This window comes from Micromys minutus, assembly GCF_963924665.1.
Source record: "Micromys minutus genome assembly, chromosome: 2".
Taxonomy (NCBI): Eukaryota; Metazoa; Chordata; class Mammalia; order Rodentia; family Muridae; genus Micromys; species Micromys minutus.
The window spans coordinates 32,997,769-33,015,153 of NC_137971.1; the positions used below are offsets into that span (position 1 = coordinate 32,997,769).

Here is a 17,385-nt window from a genome sequence, read left to right on the forward strand (position 1 = left end):
CCAAAGGATGGGCTCTAAGACATAATGTGAGCACAGGGCACGTGGGGTGACGGTGCAGAGACAAACCCTCACTGAAGTGGGTGGGAAGTTGGAAGGAAGGGAGGGACATGAGAAGGCCAGGAGTGGGGACCTACGGTAATCGAATACGGGTGTCTAGGGTGCTGCAGCATATGGGAGGTAAGGGTACATGTCTTCATGTCAGGGCTGCTTCTCCAAAGGAGAAGTGATTTATTAGTGCATCTCAAGAGTTCCCAACAAACCCCCCCCCCCCAATGAAAGAAAGGCTTGAAGTACAAAGTACAAACTCAAGAGAAGAGGGGGAGATTTTACAACAAAATGCTATGTGCTCATTGTGGCACACACAGGGTGGGTGGCAAAGTTTCAAGGGTGGTGTGGGTGGGGGAGGGCTGATAGTCAACTCCCACCTCCGTGGTTGAGCTTAATAGAAATCTTCATTTTTAAATAACGCTCCTCTCCTGGACAATTTCATCTTCCCATCAATGGGATTCAGCAGGAAGTCTGATAAAGGGAGTCAGGATTCTAAACTTCCCAAAACAACAGCAAGATGTAATCCTGTCTGACTGCAGGAGGCTCATTTAGTGTCCTCACGAGCACAGAAAATTGAAGCGGAATTAGGTCACTCGGGTTTTTTTCATACAGACTGAAGAGTAAATCAAAGGGGGTTACTGTTCTGCCAAGGAAAAGAGTTCCATTAAAGGCAACAGATATTTGTTCGGGTCCAGGGGAGGACTTTATGATTCCCGTAGGAGAGTTATTTGAACAGAAAATGACACTGGTACATTCTGTCCCTTCAAGAAGCTGAGTGACACTTTACTGAGTGAGGACGAGAGAAAGGGAACATGTGTGACTTTGGTGGCTCTCCTGGCACAATGGCTACACACACCCACACCCACACACCCACGCACACACACCCACACACCCCCACACACACACATGCACACATCTCCTAACCCATTTCCAATCTCATTTCTGTTTTGAGACAAGAGGCCTGATGTAATTGAAAACTGCCTTTCTCAAATAAACCCTTCTAAAGTGTGACATGCATCCTCCATGCAAACATTTGCTTACAGGGACCTAGTTTACATGTCTCTGTATGAGCTCCTAAAGCACTCTTTGATTGGATGTGGAAAGAAATGAGATTGGCTATAGTAAGAGTCAAGAACTGGTGCCCAATGATGGGGATGGAGGACTAGTGCAGCAGGTAAAACTGTCTGACACCAAAGAAAGAAGAATACATTTCCATTAAAAATGATTACACAGTCACAAGAGGAAGTGACCCAAAATAAAGGGGAGATAAATGTTTTCAAGCCCAGGGCTATAGAGATCTGAGGCCAGGCAGATTGTACACAGGCAGAAACTCACTTAAGTGGCAACCAAACCAAACCAAAACAACAACAACAAAAAGACTCTGAGTTTATGGCAAACCAGGAAGGGCAGCCAACTGGCTTAAAGAAATGTAACTTCCTTAATAGTTTCCTTCCAATTTTTGCAGACAAGGACGGTAGCCAATGAAATGAACATCTGTTGTGGAGTTTCTGTTGCATGATATTTTGCTTTGTCAGAGCCCATGAAATCCCAAAAAGGAACTGTTAGGATCTTACTCAAATCCTTAGCCAGGTGAGAGGCTGTGCAGAAGTCAAGCAGAGTCTAGGGATCAGGCAGAAATCTAGTAAGCTAGTCCATCAAAGGGAGTGGGAGAGAAAGATTCTCATAACTGCCTTTTATGAGTATGTAAGAGACTTAATGTAACCCTTTCGATGATAAACTTAATCTCTGCGGTTGAACAATGTATCTTTATACAGGCCAAAGTCAGCTATTGTTCCATGACTAAACAAGATAAGGCACGCCCCAGAAAGGCTGCCAGCTTCAGTTCATTCTTCTCCAGATGGCCCTGGCGATATGCAGGCCAAAGGTCCCACCAGGGTTTGGGTAACCCCCAAACCATACAACCCCAGCTCTACCAGGGTGGACACATTTATCAAGTAATAATAATATGAAAACCAACTCTTCAGCTACATTCTGATATGCACTTGATTTAGAGCTGCTTTGTCTTATGAGATAGGTCTCACTCAGTACCCTACACTGGCCTCAATTTCATGATTCTTCTGCCATAGACTTCCATATGCTGATATTATAGGCATGCACCACCCTGGACCAGCATTGTAAAGGATACTGGTAGGTATCATTTTTATTAAAATAGGAGAACAGAGTCAGTAAAGCGGCTCAGTTAGGGTAAAGGCACTTGCTACCAAATTTACCACCCTGGGCTTAATGTCCAGAAACCACATAACAGAACAACAGCAAAAAAGAAAGCCAACAAAAAACTCCCACAGGTTGTTGTCTGACCTCACACTTGTGAAGTAGCTCAGATGTGCCATAAGTAAAAAACAAACAAATGAGTGAATAAATGCAACAAAATATTACTCAGGAAGGTCATATAGGTCACAAATTGAAATAGGCTAAATAGCATACTTTGGAAGACAATCCATTCAAACTTCCGCTTTTTAACATGGCAGTGAAATGAAATTATAGGAGAGCCCTGTCATTAAAATCCTAGCAATAATGACAAAACAAGTGTAGGAGTCCACAAAGCAGTTTCTCCCCACACATGTGGGCATGCATGCACACACACACACATGCACACATACAAGAATCTGAGAAAGAGAGAAAAGGCCAGTGTTCCATAAAATGTCTATGTAGAGAGGATATCGTCTGAGGGTAAATTGTACGAGCTAACAAAGCTTCTGGCATCTTTGTACCTTCTGGGCAGGGATACAGCATGGTAGATTTTAGGCGAGTTATAATTTCAGGATAACCACATAATTCTGCTCAGTCTTATAACTGACCCCCCACCCCAACAACGACTTATGGCTTCTTTCATTCAACAACATAAAGAAGCTTTTGCAGCTGATGAGCTTGTCTGCCCTGGGTATCCCTGTGTTTGGCTTTATGACACACTAGTTTGTATCCCAAAGACTGTGCCTGTCACTGATGATGAGTACCTGGCCTGGTCCTGGTGCTCAGAGCATGTGACAAGCAGAGAATGACAGAAGAAGTGCTCCCAGTGATAACGAGAAAATAAAGTCATGTTTCCACCCCGAAAGGTGACCAACATGTAATCCCTGGTTACTGGGATGTCTCCAGAACAACTCCACAAACCAGTTATATTTTTTTAGTTCATAACGAGCTACATGCTTTTTACTAAGATTAAGATGGCACATTTAAAGAGAACCCAAACACTGCTTCCTGGCTCTTTCCATGTGATTCAGTAGTACCGGGAGAATGACTGATTCTAATATCACCGAAAGCTTACCTTTCCCAGCTCACTGCGGAAAGACTGTTATATTTCTAACATGTAAGTCACAGAAAAGTGGTGTAACCTGTCCAAGACAACAGAGCGGTTCCTGACATAGCATACTTCCAGACTGGCCACAGGACTCACCTTAGTTTTGTTTCGTCTTAATTCTACCTGAACTCGGTTTTTCATGGTTGCTAACCACTGACTTGAAAGGTCTGCTAAGTAATGTCTGTGTCTCAGAGCTTGTCCATAGTTGCTTTTCTAAATACAGTTTTACTGGAACAAAGCCAAGACGCCATGGTCTATTGGTGTTTTCCCACAAAAAGGACAGAGCTGACTATCTGTGTTTAAGACATATGGCCCTGTAAAACATTAGATGTTTTCCATCTGGTCCTTTACAGGAAAAGTTTGCCAATGCCTAATTTAGACACAACTGTGTCAAATCAGGTGACTAGTGCCTGGATTAGGAGCTTAACCAAGGATCCCATTTGAAGACAGATACCTGAGGCTTATTCCCAAAGTTGGGCCAAGCTCTAGACTAAAAGAGTGAATTAAAACACAGAACACATTGCACAGAGCCATGTAGTAGCTTTCCAGTTACCATGAGCTGGACCAGAATTCTGAAGGATGGACCCAGACACATTCAACACGACTAAATCATCAGTTATTCCAGATCACAAGCAGATAATCTCATAATGCTAGTGTGAGGTGACGTTCCCTGAGATCCAGGAACTCCGGGTTTGCTTTGATCTTTGTATTCCAGTGCATAAAGGTTTCCCACCAAATGAGAAAAAGTCAGTCTGTCCTACTCAGCAACACATAAGGACCGACCCAAAAGCATGTGAACTTTCTCTACAAACTGTTCTGAAATGACGGTCACAGCGTAAATTCTCTCTGGCTTCTCTTCACCCTTCCCAGTGCCCCCATGTCAGCCCCTGGCCCTGGGAATGGCCTGGTGGTACCTGTACTCTCGTTCCTGCAGGATCTCCACAGGGTCCAAGCCTTGTGGTTTCTGGATGGGGCTGATACGGCTCTGCTTCTGCTGTAGCTGCAGGACCGGAGACGGCTGCCCTGGGGCAGGCTGCTGCACCGAGGGCCCAGGCACTGCTGTGGCCGTGGGCTGGGCGGTGGCTGGGGGTGCGGGTGAAGGTCGGCCGCTGGCTGCAGGTGCTGACAGCTTCTGCGGGGTGCTCTGGCCACTCAGCAGCAACTCCTGCCCAGGGCCTGTGAGACAAGAGGAACATAGGCAGGACAGGACAGGGAAGACCCCTGCTGACCATTTCTCTCCTCCACCCATCAACCACCACCCCAGGTTCAAGGCTACCAGGGTCTAAAACACAAGAGCTAACTAATGGAGGGTACAAAGGAAGGAAAAAAAATGAAGGGCAAAAAGCTCTGAGAAAAAAGTGGCCTAGCATATACCCCACGGGGAAATGGCATGTACTAATGAATATTGTAAAAAAAAAAAAAAAAAAAAAAAAAAAAAAAAATATATATATATATATATATATATATATATATATATATATAATGACTCCTAGTTGTAATAAATCAAAGAAATGTCAAGCTAACTTTTAATGCCACATTTTGCAGTGTTTGTTTTTTTAAATTACAGGGGGATTCAAACTTAGAGAGAGAGAGAGAGAGAGAGAGAGAGAGAAAGAGAGAGATTCTTCAATAATCAGATGCAATGAGTGTGGCCCCAAGGTCTCACTTAGCAAACTGCTGATAAGTTCCTGCAAAACAGGCCTCGGTCCCAACAGCTGATGCAGGCTACTAGAGCCAGTGCCTAGGGCTAAAAGAGCTAACTGGTCTACTGGGAGCTAAAAGAGGAGCATACCTTTCCTTAGCAGTTCTGGAAGCTTATTTCAGGCTTAGTTATAGTGAATCTCAGGAAGTGAATCTTACTTTAATTACACAGAAGTAAAGTATTTCTAAAACGATTCAACATTAGGGGTAAAATGTGCTCGTTTCCCTTAACAAAAATTACCAAATATTAAGATTCAAGAAAGCCTTTTTTTTTTAAATCAGACAATGGCATGCAATCTTTAGCCTGTCTCTGAAGCTTAGCACAGAGGCATAGACCTATAATTCCAGCATGTCAGAAGTAGAGGCAAGAGCTGAATTCAAGAGTTGTTGGTCAACTTGGGCTATAGGAGACCCTGTCCCTAAGCAACAAAACAAATCGTTAAGTATAGCTCAATTCAGTTTTAGCCATTTTTCTGCAACAAGTTTTGGGAATTTGAATTAACTGCTAAATACAAATCCAAAATAAAAAGGGCTTCAACTCTTCCCCAAGTGAGTTCTCAGTTTCCTTAAAATTGAATACCATTACTGAAGGTACCAGATGCATTAGGAAATAAAAACAAAAATTTGAAGACTCTCAGTCAGCAGATGCTAAAACCACAAGCAGAATTCATCCAAGTATTCTTTATATGCTTCCTGGGGGTGGGGGAAAAACCCAATAAATCCATTGAGAACAATAATCATAGTCCAAAACTTCAAAAAAGTACAATAATTAACTATACAAAGGCACGCATTATGAAAAATGGAACACGTTTCTTCAACTTCGGACAAATGCCATTTAGAGGACTTCAGTGACAATCCAGAGAAAGAAACAAGCAAGCACCGTGACATGGGGAATGTGGAAAAATTAGTACAAAGGGCTTGGGGAAGCTTGTGTGTGTGTGTGTGTGTGTGTGTGTGTGTGTGTGTGTGTGTGTGTGCAGGTACCTCTCTCCCAATAGCAGGCACATGCTGTTTTCCTTTCTCTTCCAAAAATTAGGTACAATTTCCCAAATACAGACCTAGATAACATTTTTTCTTTGTTCCCCCTCCCCTGGGGTCTCTGTGTATACCCTTGGCTGGCCTGGAGCCAGACTCTGTACCACTTCCCAAGTGCTGGGATTAGACATGTGCCGCCACTGCTCAGCTAAAGTCTTCTTTTAAGTTATAGTCTTGGGATACTTGAGGGTTGATTTAAAAAAGGTCTGGGGTGAAATATATGATTAAGAAAAGGTCTGAGGTAAAATATATGGCTCTAGTTGGTTTTTCAACTAAATTCTTTAATTTATTTTTCTGAATGGGAGGTTTTTTACAAAATACATAGATCTTCATTACATGTTTTACTTAGAACTTTTCTCATCCATATGTAAGAAAGCAACTAAAGCCCAGGCTTGTTAAGCAGTGTTGTGCATTATGTAGGGTAGGTTTTAGAATACATTTCCTGAGAGGTCTTTAAATCAAGGTATGTGTTGTCCTTTGCTTTGTCTTATGTATGACTAGTCAAATGACAGAACATATAGATTTCTAGCATTAAAAAACATTTATTTATTTATTTATTTATTTATTTGGGGGTGGGGCATGCATCTAGTGCATGTATGGATATCAGAAGACCACTTGCAGGAGTCAGTTCCCTCCTTCCACCATAGGGGTTCTGGGAATCAAACTCAATCTTCAGACTTGGTGGCAAGAGCTCCTACCCTCTGAGCAAGTAGAATCACATATGTTAGAAGCTGTGGTCTAAACATACTAAATGATAAGGTTACCACTTTCAGGTTCTCAAAGTACAAATATTTTCTAGAAGAAAATCTATAGTTATTGGTAAAATAGCATCACAATGGCTACCATAAATTTCACTGTCAAAGTGTTTTTCCTCCTTTTTTAAGTTCAAAAGATAAAAACATCCCTCGAGTCCAGTACCAGTACACACTCGCTGGTGAGTCTAGCACCAGTACACATTTGCTGGTTGCAATCCTTATCACGACTACCAACCCGCTTCATAGCCAGACTACCTAGAAGTACAAAGGTAGGATTTAATGGGAGAAAAAGAAAAGGCAATGTCAGATAGCCCCCCCCCCAACCCCTGGTCAGTGTATCTCCAAAATAAGCCTGATATACCTTGTTAGCCTTATCCTATTACATTGTAATCTGGTGAACTCATCCTTAATACTGAGAAACAGAAACCCAACCATAGACTTACATATTCCAAAATCTAACCTAACAGCACAACTAGGCGCTAAAGAGCACTTGTTCTTACAGAGGACCCAGGTTCAATTCCAAGTACCCACATGGTATCTCACAACCCTCTGTTTCAGGGGGATCTGATGTCTCTTCTGACCTCCTCAGGCACCAGGCACATACATGATGAACATACACACATGCAGTCCAAACATTCATACATATCACATACATGATGAACATACACACAGGCAGTCCAAACATTCATACATATCACATACATGATGAACATACACACAGGCAGTCCAAACATTCATACATATCAAACAAAATAACTCTAAGAAAAAAGAAATAACACAAGAGTGATACCCTCCCCCAAAAATGAAAGAAAAATATTTCCTTAGCTCGATTACCCCACCGGCTCTGTGAAGCTGACCAAGTTACCAAGTCCTGTGACTATTTTGTCATTTGCAGAATGGGGACAATGATAATACCTCTCTCATGGTGTGGTCATAAAGCTTCAGTGAGATTATCTGACTACATGCTCAACTTTTTCATCTTTATTGATCAAGGAGAGGGAGAAAAAAAAAATCCAATTTAATCACTGCACACCATACAACAGAAAACCCCATGACCAAAGAAAGCACTTCCAGAATTTGGGTACCATCTTAACTGGCAACTTGGGGAGCTATTTTCTGGGTCAGATTTCAAAACATGTCTGCAGTTTCACACAACCCAACACAGATGCTCCTTGGGTCAGTGGACTTGCTGTGTGCACCCTGAAAGCTGCGATCAGGGTTACTTAGGAGCAAATTCTATCTCCTAGCTAAACTCAGATTTATTTTTACTGTGTGGGTCTGTTTTCTCCTCTCTCTGATGGACTGTATAAATGCATTGACTTACAGACAGGGAAACTCAATGTAGCCTCCTGCACTTATGCTCAGGGTGAGCCTCCTCTACTCAACTCTGTGCTGTGCTGCAGGGGGCTTACAGAGAGCACTGGACTCAGGCCACAAAAACCACCCACTGTGTACCCCTCATCTTCAAACTGGACACAGATTGAATCTTTAGCTTCTCACTCCAGCATTTAGGCTTATGGTCAATGTTCTTCCGCCCTTATGTTGGGAACCAAAGTCGAATCTGTACCGCCTGTCTCTCCAGAAAGTGGTCCAGTCCCATCCCATCGGATCTGAATAGGGCCACGCACTCACTAAAGCACCTGCGCAGCAGCCTCACCTGCACAGCATTTCCATCCACTCAGCACACAGGGTGATTATGCAAATCTCCACTCCACTCGGTATTAAAGAGAAATGTAAGTGATTTCTACAGGTTGGAAAAGAAATAGATGAAGTAAAGAATATTTAAACTGAGTATCTCAAATAATTTCAGATGCACACCCACTCCCCCCCCCCAAAAAAAAGGAAATGAGAAGACAGGCATTTAAGACCAGTAAAAAACAAAACAAAACAAAACAAAAAAAACCCACTTTCTTTTCCTACCACTATAAGGTTGTTCTTTCACCTTCCCCAAACCACAATCGTTTTCAGTTCTCATTTTTATTCCGCTTTAATCCCAAAGAGGAAAAGCGAATCAGAACGAAAAGAGAAATGTCTTCCTCTGGAGCACTGCCCACAGGAGCAAGGGACAAGGCTAGCTTGAGAAGTGGCGGACAAGTCCGCCGCCGCCCCGCCCCAGCCCCGTCCAGCACTCTTGCGCAGTGTCCAGGAGAGCATCCGGCTATGGAACAATGTCACTTCCGGTGGACTATAGCTCTGGAGTAGGTCCGGGGAAGGAAGACCAACCCAGAGCTGTAACACGCTCCCTTTGTTCATTAAGTACCCTAGGAAAGGAGACAGAAGGGACCTAACCACTTTAGGAGAAGCGCATGTATTAAAATGTCTTTTTTTTTTCCTGGAAGATTGGCAGGGTGTTTATGAACAAATATTTTATAAAGGGGATGGGGCTAGTTTAATATTGATTTAAAAATCCTTCCATTATTTAGGTGTATTTAAAAATGTCTATTAAAATGCCATTTTGCAATAAGGTTGTCTGGCCTTCTATGTCAGAGTTCTGCCCAACTTTTACAGGCCCAACACTCCCGGCAGCAGCAAGGGCGTGTTACTCTGTTACAAAGAGATATTTTCTTTCCCTTTTCACCCAGGGCCTTCTTGTCCCCTTGTCCAGAAAACAACTATCTGCCCATTTTCCTTTTTACCAAGCACAAAAGCTGGGACATTCAAAAGACATGAGGTAATAAAATGAAGTCCTTCTGTTGACAGGGATGTGATACGGCAGGAATAGGCAAAGAGGCAGACAGTTAAGAAGGGTTACCCCCCACCCCTTTTTGTGGAAATGTCCCCCCAAAATTAAGGCACAGTTAGATTCAGTTGGTGTGAAGAATTAGTTACATGGATGTACTCAGATAACACAAACTTCTCCCTTTAAATTTCACTACTTCATTCATTCCCATTTGTCTTAGTCAGGGTTTCTATTCCTGCACAAAACATCATGACCAAGAAGTAAGTTGGTGTTTATTCAGCTTAAACTTCCACATTGCTGTTCATCACCACAGGAAGTCAGGACTGGAACTCAAGCAGGAAGCAGGAGCTGCTGAAGAGGCCGTAGAGGGATGTTACTTACTGGCTTGCTTCCCCAAGGCTTGCTCAGCCTGCTTTCTTATAGAACCCAGAACCACCAGCCCAGGGATGGCTCCACCCACAATGGGCTGGGCCCTCCCATCTTGATCACTAGTTGAGAAAATGCCTTACAGCTGGATGTCATAGAGGCATTTCCTTAACTGAGGCTCCTTTCTCTGTGATAACTCCAGCTTGTGCCAAATTGACACAAAACCAGCCATTAATTGGTAGGAAGGTTTCTCAGACAAGGAATTAGGCATCCTACTTTCTTCATGCTGTGGAATGTTTCTCTGCTCAGACCAGGTCATTTAAAACCTGCTCATCAATGCCTTGGGGGGCCTATGGCATGGCAGGTGCTACCCCAAGACACACTCCATGAACTATGGATTATGCTTATATGGCAAAATCCCATAATGTAACCTCTTGGGGACATCACTTGGTTTCCTTCGCTCTGCCCCGGTACTGGCTATCTTGATGTAACCAGCTGGGCTCTGTGTAAAACCTGGTTGTTCAAATCACTCATGCACTAAGACTTGGGAAACAAAGATGACAAGTTCTGTTAACTGTGCCCAGAGTGAAGACTGAGAAGAAGTTGTGCCAGGAAGCTATGGTCTTCACTCTTCAAGCACAAGTGGGAAGAGCTGAGGCACCCCCACACTTTGCAGATCTTTTCCCTGGTCTGGAGGATTTGAGTCAAGAAAAAGCCCTTTGGGGGAAATGATCAAGAATATGAGCTTTCAGGTCACAGCTGCTAGGGTCTGGATGTGAGTGCCCTCTATGCAGCAGAGGGGACATGTGCCAAGGGCATGGCAGAGCACCAGTAAGCAAACAGGTTCACAGAGGCTAAACTACACACAAAGGTGCTTCTTCCTTTTGGCCAAATTCTCTAGAGCTTTATCTTTAGAGCTTTCCAATTTTACTGAGGGTTCAGTGTACCATTTTCCTGCACAGAGTTTGAGGTGGCTTTTCCAATGATACTGTTTGGTTCCTCCATCTATTAAAAAGCTCCCTTGTAGCCGCCACACAGAAATCTGGGTTTGAAATAATTTGTTTTCTTTAAAAACTCAACTGCTAAGCTGATAGTTGTCGGTGCACACCGATCTTATTCAGACAGAATGCTACAGGTGCAAAGCTAGCCAGGACTTCAAAGAAAGAACTTGTCTTAAAAAATCACACACACACACACACACACACACACACACAAAGAAAAAAAAAACCCACGTTCTATGTTCTAAATGTTATGTTTTTATCTCCCCAAATTCTTATGCTGGAATCTAAATCCCCAAGTAGATGGTATTAGGAGGTAGAGAAAATTAAGCCATGAGAAAAAGCTCTCAGAGTTTCCTCACCCCTTATAGTGTGAGAGGGGAGAACACACATGCTTTCTATGAACCAGGAAGCAAGGACTCAGCACACGATAAATTTGCCGACATACTGATAGTGTTGGAAGTTCCAGCCTCAGAAACCATGAGATACAAGTTTCTGCTGGTTTGGTTTTGGGCTTCGGTTTTATAACAGGGTTTCATACATCCCAATGCATGAACTCACGGGATTCAGACTCATGATATAACTGAAGATATTCTTTTGACCCTCCTACATCTACTTCCCAAGTGCTGAAATTAGACAGCTGTATGGCTCAGCTGTACACCCATTAGAAATGATTAACTGTGTGTGTGTGTGTGTGTGTGTGTGTGTGTGTGTGTGTGTGTGTGTGTGTGTGAAGTGCATAAGGAAGCGTGTGAGTAGGGAGGTGAAGGTCAGAAGGAAAATATGGGTGTCCTGTGTCCTATTCTTCCAGGCTCTGCCTCATCCCCTTGAGATCTCTAACTGAATGTAGAGTCTGACTGGCAGCCAGCAAGTACCAACAATGTTCCTGTCTCCCTACCAATCACTCCAACACGGCACCCAGATTACGGATGCACACTACCACACCTGATTTCTACACACATGTTCTAGGGACTTGAACTCAGATCACGCTGCTTGCATAGAGAGCACTCTTACCCACTAAGCCATCTCCCCAGCAACTAGACTTATTGCTAATGCCAAACCTACAACCTACAAGAGTTCATTTTCCAGGCATCTCTATTTTTTTTCAAAACTAAATCTATCAGAAAAGGTTACACTAACTTAAAAATTAAAATATTTACATAAAATATACTAATAAGAATCCTTTCTCCTTACCTGAGTTCCTAAACCTAGGACAAAAATCTCAGATTCATTGTTCTTATGGTCATTAGCTTCCCAGTTTACCCAAATGAGTGGAAGCCATTCATGGGAGATGGTATTTGTACCTGGTGAGCATTGTAATCTCCACTCTCTAAAGCCCTTACAGCTAAACCGTAAACCCTATTTATCTAGTTCTATTTTAAAACTTGATTGATTGAATGAATGAGTGAATGAATGAATGATTAGGGAAAGGGTCATGTGTGCCACAACATGCATGTACAGAAGGTCAAGAGACAACTTCCTGCAGTTGTTTCTCTCCTTCTACCTTTATGTCGGTTCTAGGGATGGAACTCATGATCCGTAAAGGCTTGTGGAGTAAGCATCTTCACTCAGAGCTATCCTGAGAAACATACTAGAAATGCACCTTCATAGAGGAGCACATTAAAACTCCTTGTACCTCTGAGTTCTACCAACATGAAAAAGCCATGTCTTCAGAAGGCCATGCAAAGGACAACATCGACCCCTTCAGTTATGTAATCATAGCTTCTGATTCTTATCCCAAGGAGTCTAAGAAACAGAGCATGTGGATCTTTTACCCTGCAATGAATAAATGTTTCCAATGTTTCTGTCATGCAAAGCCTTTTACAGCAGCAATAATGATGATGTAATGATAGTCAGGTTTCCATATTCCTGGGTCCCAACTCTCTGAACTCAACTAGCCACAGATAAAAATTACTCAGGGGCAAAAATGTATCCATACTGTGTGGGTACAGACTTCTTTTTCCTGTCATTATTCTTTAAACAATGCAGTGTATCCACCATTCCAACAGCATTCACATTGTAGCCCGTATTTCTCCTAAATAATCTACAGATGATAAAGTACACAGAAAGGATATGCATAGTTTAAATGCAAATGCCTCACCACATTTCATATAAGTGACTTGAACATAACAGATCTCTGCATCCGCTGGGGTCCTAGAAGCAATCTGCTTCCAACACCAAGGAATGACTGTAATTTGAAGGATAATCACACCTGGGAGATCTACTTTATATTCCTAGGCCAGAAACGCTGCTGTGTCCGCTGAGAAATTGGGAAGCAACTTCCTTCTGAATGGTGAGAATGAGATCCGTGACCCCACCTCACTGTGGCTCTGTCAGAAAACTCAAGTCCTCTTTGAAGCTCAGCAGTGGTAACTGCAGGGGGCTATTGTGGGCTCTCCATCCCTGACCCGGAGAGTCTTGCTTCCTTTTTAAAATTTCCCACATTTTCAGCTTTTTTGTTTGATAATTTTTTTTCCTACAACAGGTCTCATCAAATGCATAAATGTTATTCCAACAAAAGGGTAAGAAATAAATAAATCAACAAATATTGAAAAGACTCGGGTGGGGACCAATTTGAGCAGGGACTTCTATAGCTGGATGCAGAGGATACAGGGTTCCTAGCTTGGAGTATAGTGACAGCCTTTCAAGCAACTCTTAGGAGAATGTGCTTAGTGTTTATGTGCTTTTTCCCAAGGTTCCCAGCTTGCAGGAGGGTCTCCAATTAAGAAAAACTGCTCTAGGACTCTTTATAGCAGGAACCAAGAATGCTAGCCAATCTCAATGGCATCTACCAACCTAGTGCTTCTTTGTACAAGAGGCTGCTTATCCAAGCTGGACCAGAATGATATTCATTTGGTTGTGTATTAACCTACCAGATGGTCTATTGTAGCTAACAAGAGCTGGCTGCTGCTGTGGCTGTGGCTGAGGCTGTGTCTGTGCCTGCTGCTGAGGCTGCTGGGGCTGCTGTTGTTGCTGCTGGGGCTGTTGTTGTTGCTGCTGCTGCTGCTGCTGCTGTTGCTGCTGTTGCTGCTGCATGCCAGGCAAGGTCCTTTTTCCCTGGACTGCAAGCTGCAGAGTTTCAGGGAGAGGCTGGCCCCTGGCCAACATTTTGTAAGCTAAAATCTGAGCTCGAAGCTGATGCAGCTGTACCGGACTGAAAGGCGAGGGACCTCTGTTAGGTTGGTTCATGGCCTGCAGATCTCCTGGGATGAGTGGCCCTGGCTGGCTCGGTGGCATCTGTGGTGGGGTTGGGCCTCCTCCAGATATAGGGCTGGAGACATGCTCAGGGGCTCCCAAAGGAGACGGATGTGGTGACATATAACCTAAAATAAAAACATAACATCACAGGCTATAGCAGATGACTGAGACAGACAGAGAGAGATGGGGGGGGGGTTGAATAATTTCCTAGCGCAGCACTACATGATAGAAACTTAAGGTATTAATATATTAAAAATTATATATAATTTAGAAGCTTAATCCATAATCTAATTTTTCTACAATTTAAAACTATCTAGTAGGTACATTTAAAAGGTCAAAGAAACAAGATAACTTTATGACAGTTTACTTAACACCCACAAGATTACCACTTCAAAAAGAGCTCTTTTGTATTCTTTTCTCATCACAGGTCTTTGACATCCTGTATTTCATGCTCAAAGAACATCTGGATTTCTCTAGCCACATTTCAAATGATCAATAGCCACTTGTACCCTAGAAGGCAAACTGTGTGTGGTTGTTAGACCACCTGCAGGAACAACGATGAAGGACAGTATTCTACATTAGAAGTAGCTCCAAGCCATTCAACAAAACATGAAGAGGTCTAACATGGCTCTGTACAGAACAGACAGTGTCTTATGAAGAAATCAAGTATTATTTGGTTGATTATCATGCAAGCTGTGACTGACTGGCAGTTAAGGAGGGGCTAGTGCCGCAGTCGCTGGGGAATGGTTGCACACAGCATCTCGACTGAGTTTGTCCAGAAACAGGCTAAACCAAGGACTGAGCGCAGGTAATTTATACGGAGGTGCGGGGACACTGACAGGAGTATGGAGAGTTGAAACAGGGGAGGGACGATAGCCAATAAAATGACGCATTACCAAGCCAGCTGTTGCATCAGGTCTCCAAGATTAATCCACTGCAGAAGCTTTGGGATAAATAAACAAGATAAAACTACCTAAGCTTATTCTAGGAAGGGGCGGGGGGTTAAGAAGCTAGGACATTTCAACTCCTACAATATTGGTCTCTGGTGAAATCACTAGTCTCACTAATGCTGGGAGGGGAGTGGTCATAGAACACTATTCCACTGTAGGTAAGGCAGGTATCACCAGGGAGATGTGAATTTAGATGACAATGACAGACAGCCAGGCATGTGTAGGCACAGGAATGGCAGAAAGAGCAAAGCACATTGGGGAGAGCTTATACTGCCAATCCAATGTGCAGGCAGCCCTTTGAAGAAGATACTGTTACTTCACATTCTAAGGTAAGGCTGCAGAGGCTCAGTGAGGCACGCAATGTAAATCTTTGCAGCACAGCTTGTTTTGGTTACTTGCTTGCTTGGTTTTTTTGAGACAGAATTTCTTTGTAGACCTGGCTGCTCTGAAACTCACTTCATAGACCAGGTTGGCCTCAAAAAAAAAAAAAAAAAATCACAGAGATCTGCCTGCTTCTGCCTCCCAAGTACTAGATTAAAGATGTGCAGTACCACAGCTGGGCCTGTAGCTCAGTTTTTAAAGTCGAATCTGTCTGGATCTAATGCACACATTCAATTTTTATTCTGTCAAAATACGTCAGGTCTTTAAATTTTCAAAAATCTTCAGGCATAACACTTAGGATATCACAAAAACAAACAAACAAACAAAAAAGGAAGGCACCGACTTGGGTTTTAACATGCCAAATTGAGGAAATAGAGTATGTTTTTCTGAAGGAAGAAAAGTCAAAACACAGAAATCTCAAGGGCATCACTTCAGAAGGTGGTGTGCTAAATAATACCCAGAACAACAGATGACTGGGTGTTGTCGGAGAAAGACCTGGGGTGGAGAAGAAAGGAACCAAGTGGCTACTAGAATTCGATAGACCTGGGGTGGAGAAGAAAGGAACCAAGTGGCTACTAGAATTCGATAGACCTGGGGTGGAGAAGAAAGGAACCAAGTGGCTACTAGAATTCGATAGACCTGGGGTGGGGAAGAAAGGAACCAAGTGGCTACTAGAATTTGATAGACCTGGGGTGGGGAAGAAAGGAACCAAGTGGCTACTAGAATTCGATAGACCTGGGGTGGGGAAGAAAGGAACCAAGTGGCTACTAGAATTCGATAGCTGCTTTAGCTTCAAACAAAGTACCAACTTTAATAAAGTAAAATGCAGAGGAAACATCCTGATCCTTTGATGAGCATGTGCATTTGATGGTTACTACAAAGGTCACCACGGGCCTGGCTACTAGATGCCACCAAGCTTTTGAACCAATTATCAAGTCTGCACAAGAGTTCCACAGCCACGGAGATCCAGAGGTGGGTGGCAAAGGCAAAGTAAATGATAGTTACTTTTAACTGTGGTTTTGCTACTCAGAGAGGGAAAACAAATTAACACAATCCCTGAAAAAAAATCAGTGGTCTTCTTTTGATTATTAAGTACTGAATCACTACATGGGGAACTCCTACCCAAGAAAGGAACTGCTCGGTCTCAATACCCAAATCCCTACTTCAAACAGGAACGTACAACTCCAAGATTGGGGTTCTGGTTAGTTGTTTATGTAAGTGAGCCAAAGAAATCTTCCTGGAGTCAGCCTGTTAGATGCTAGCATAAATATTCCAACAGGTTAGTATTTATAACAATAGGTAGGGTATCAATAAGATTCTTAACTTCTGTAATTGATTTTTTTTCCCCTGTTCATGAAGCTGATATTCAGCCTTCAAGTGTAAGTTGATCACTAAACACTTTTCTTCCCACCTCTGAATCTAGGATAAGAAGGCAAACTTCCATTTTCGTAGTAGGAAGATATGACACAAGGAGTTAAGTTGAGGTACTAGTCTCCCGCTGTCTACCCAGTCTTTCCTGTTTTCTAAGCTGTCAAGTACCAGGTCATCCACAAGCCACAGAATTCCTGATACAAGGTCTAAAGTACTGGATAAACCCATATAAACTCAACCATATAATGTAGCTTATTGAACCCACCTTTAAAAAAAATTATTTATTTTATGTGAGTACAATGTCACTCCCTTCAGACACACCAAAAGAGGGCATCAGATCCCATTACAGATGGTTGTGAGCCACCATATGGTTGCTGGGATTTGAACTCATGAACTCTGGAAAACTGGTCAGGTGCTCTTAACCACTGAGCCATCTCTCCAGCCCTTGAACCTATCTTGTAAGTCACAAATAAAGCTTTGCTATGAGGCTGAGCTACGAGCAAGAATATGGTACAAAGATATGGCGACTGCACTGGACAGACGAACTCAAAACTCTGAAGGCAAAACAAAAGAACCTGCAAGG

At 42.9% G+C, this 17,385-nt stretch overlaps 1 protein-coding gene across 4 annotated transcripts in view; it reads right to left on the reverse strand.

Annotated features, from left to right (window-relative positions):
* The window catches only part of SMARCA2 (SWI/SNF related BAF chromatin remodeling complex subunit ATPase 2), a 164,805-nt gene that overhangs the window by 124,803 nt on the left and 22,617 nt on the right, over window positions 1–17,385 (reverse strand). For all 4 annotated transcript variants that reach the window (XM_080912453.1, XM_080912454.1, XM_080912455.1 and 1 more), the window contains exons 4-5: window positions 13,776–14,225; window positions 4,282–4,543 (exon numbers count right to left, since the gene is read on the reverse strand). In XM_080912453.1, the coding sequence (XP_080768579.1) occupies window positions 4,282–4,543; window positions 13,776–14,225 (712 nt within the window). The remainder of the gene's footprint in view (window positions 1–4,281; window positions 4,544–13,775; window positions 14,226–17,385) is intronic.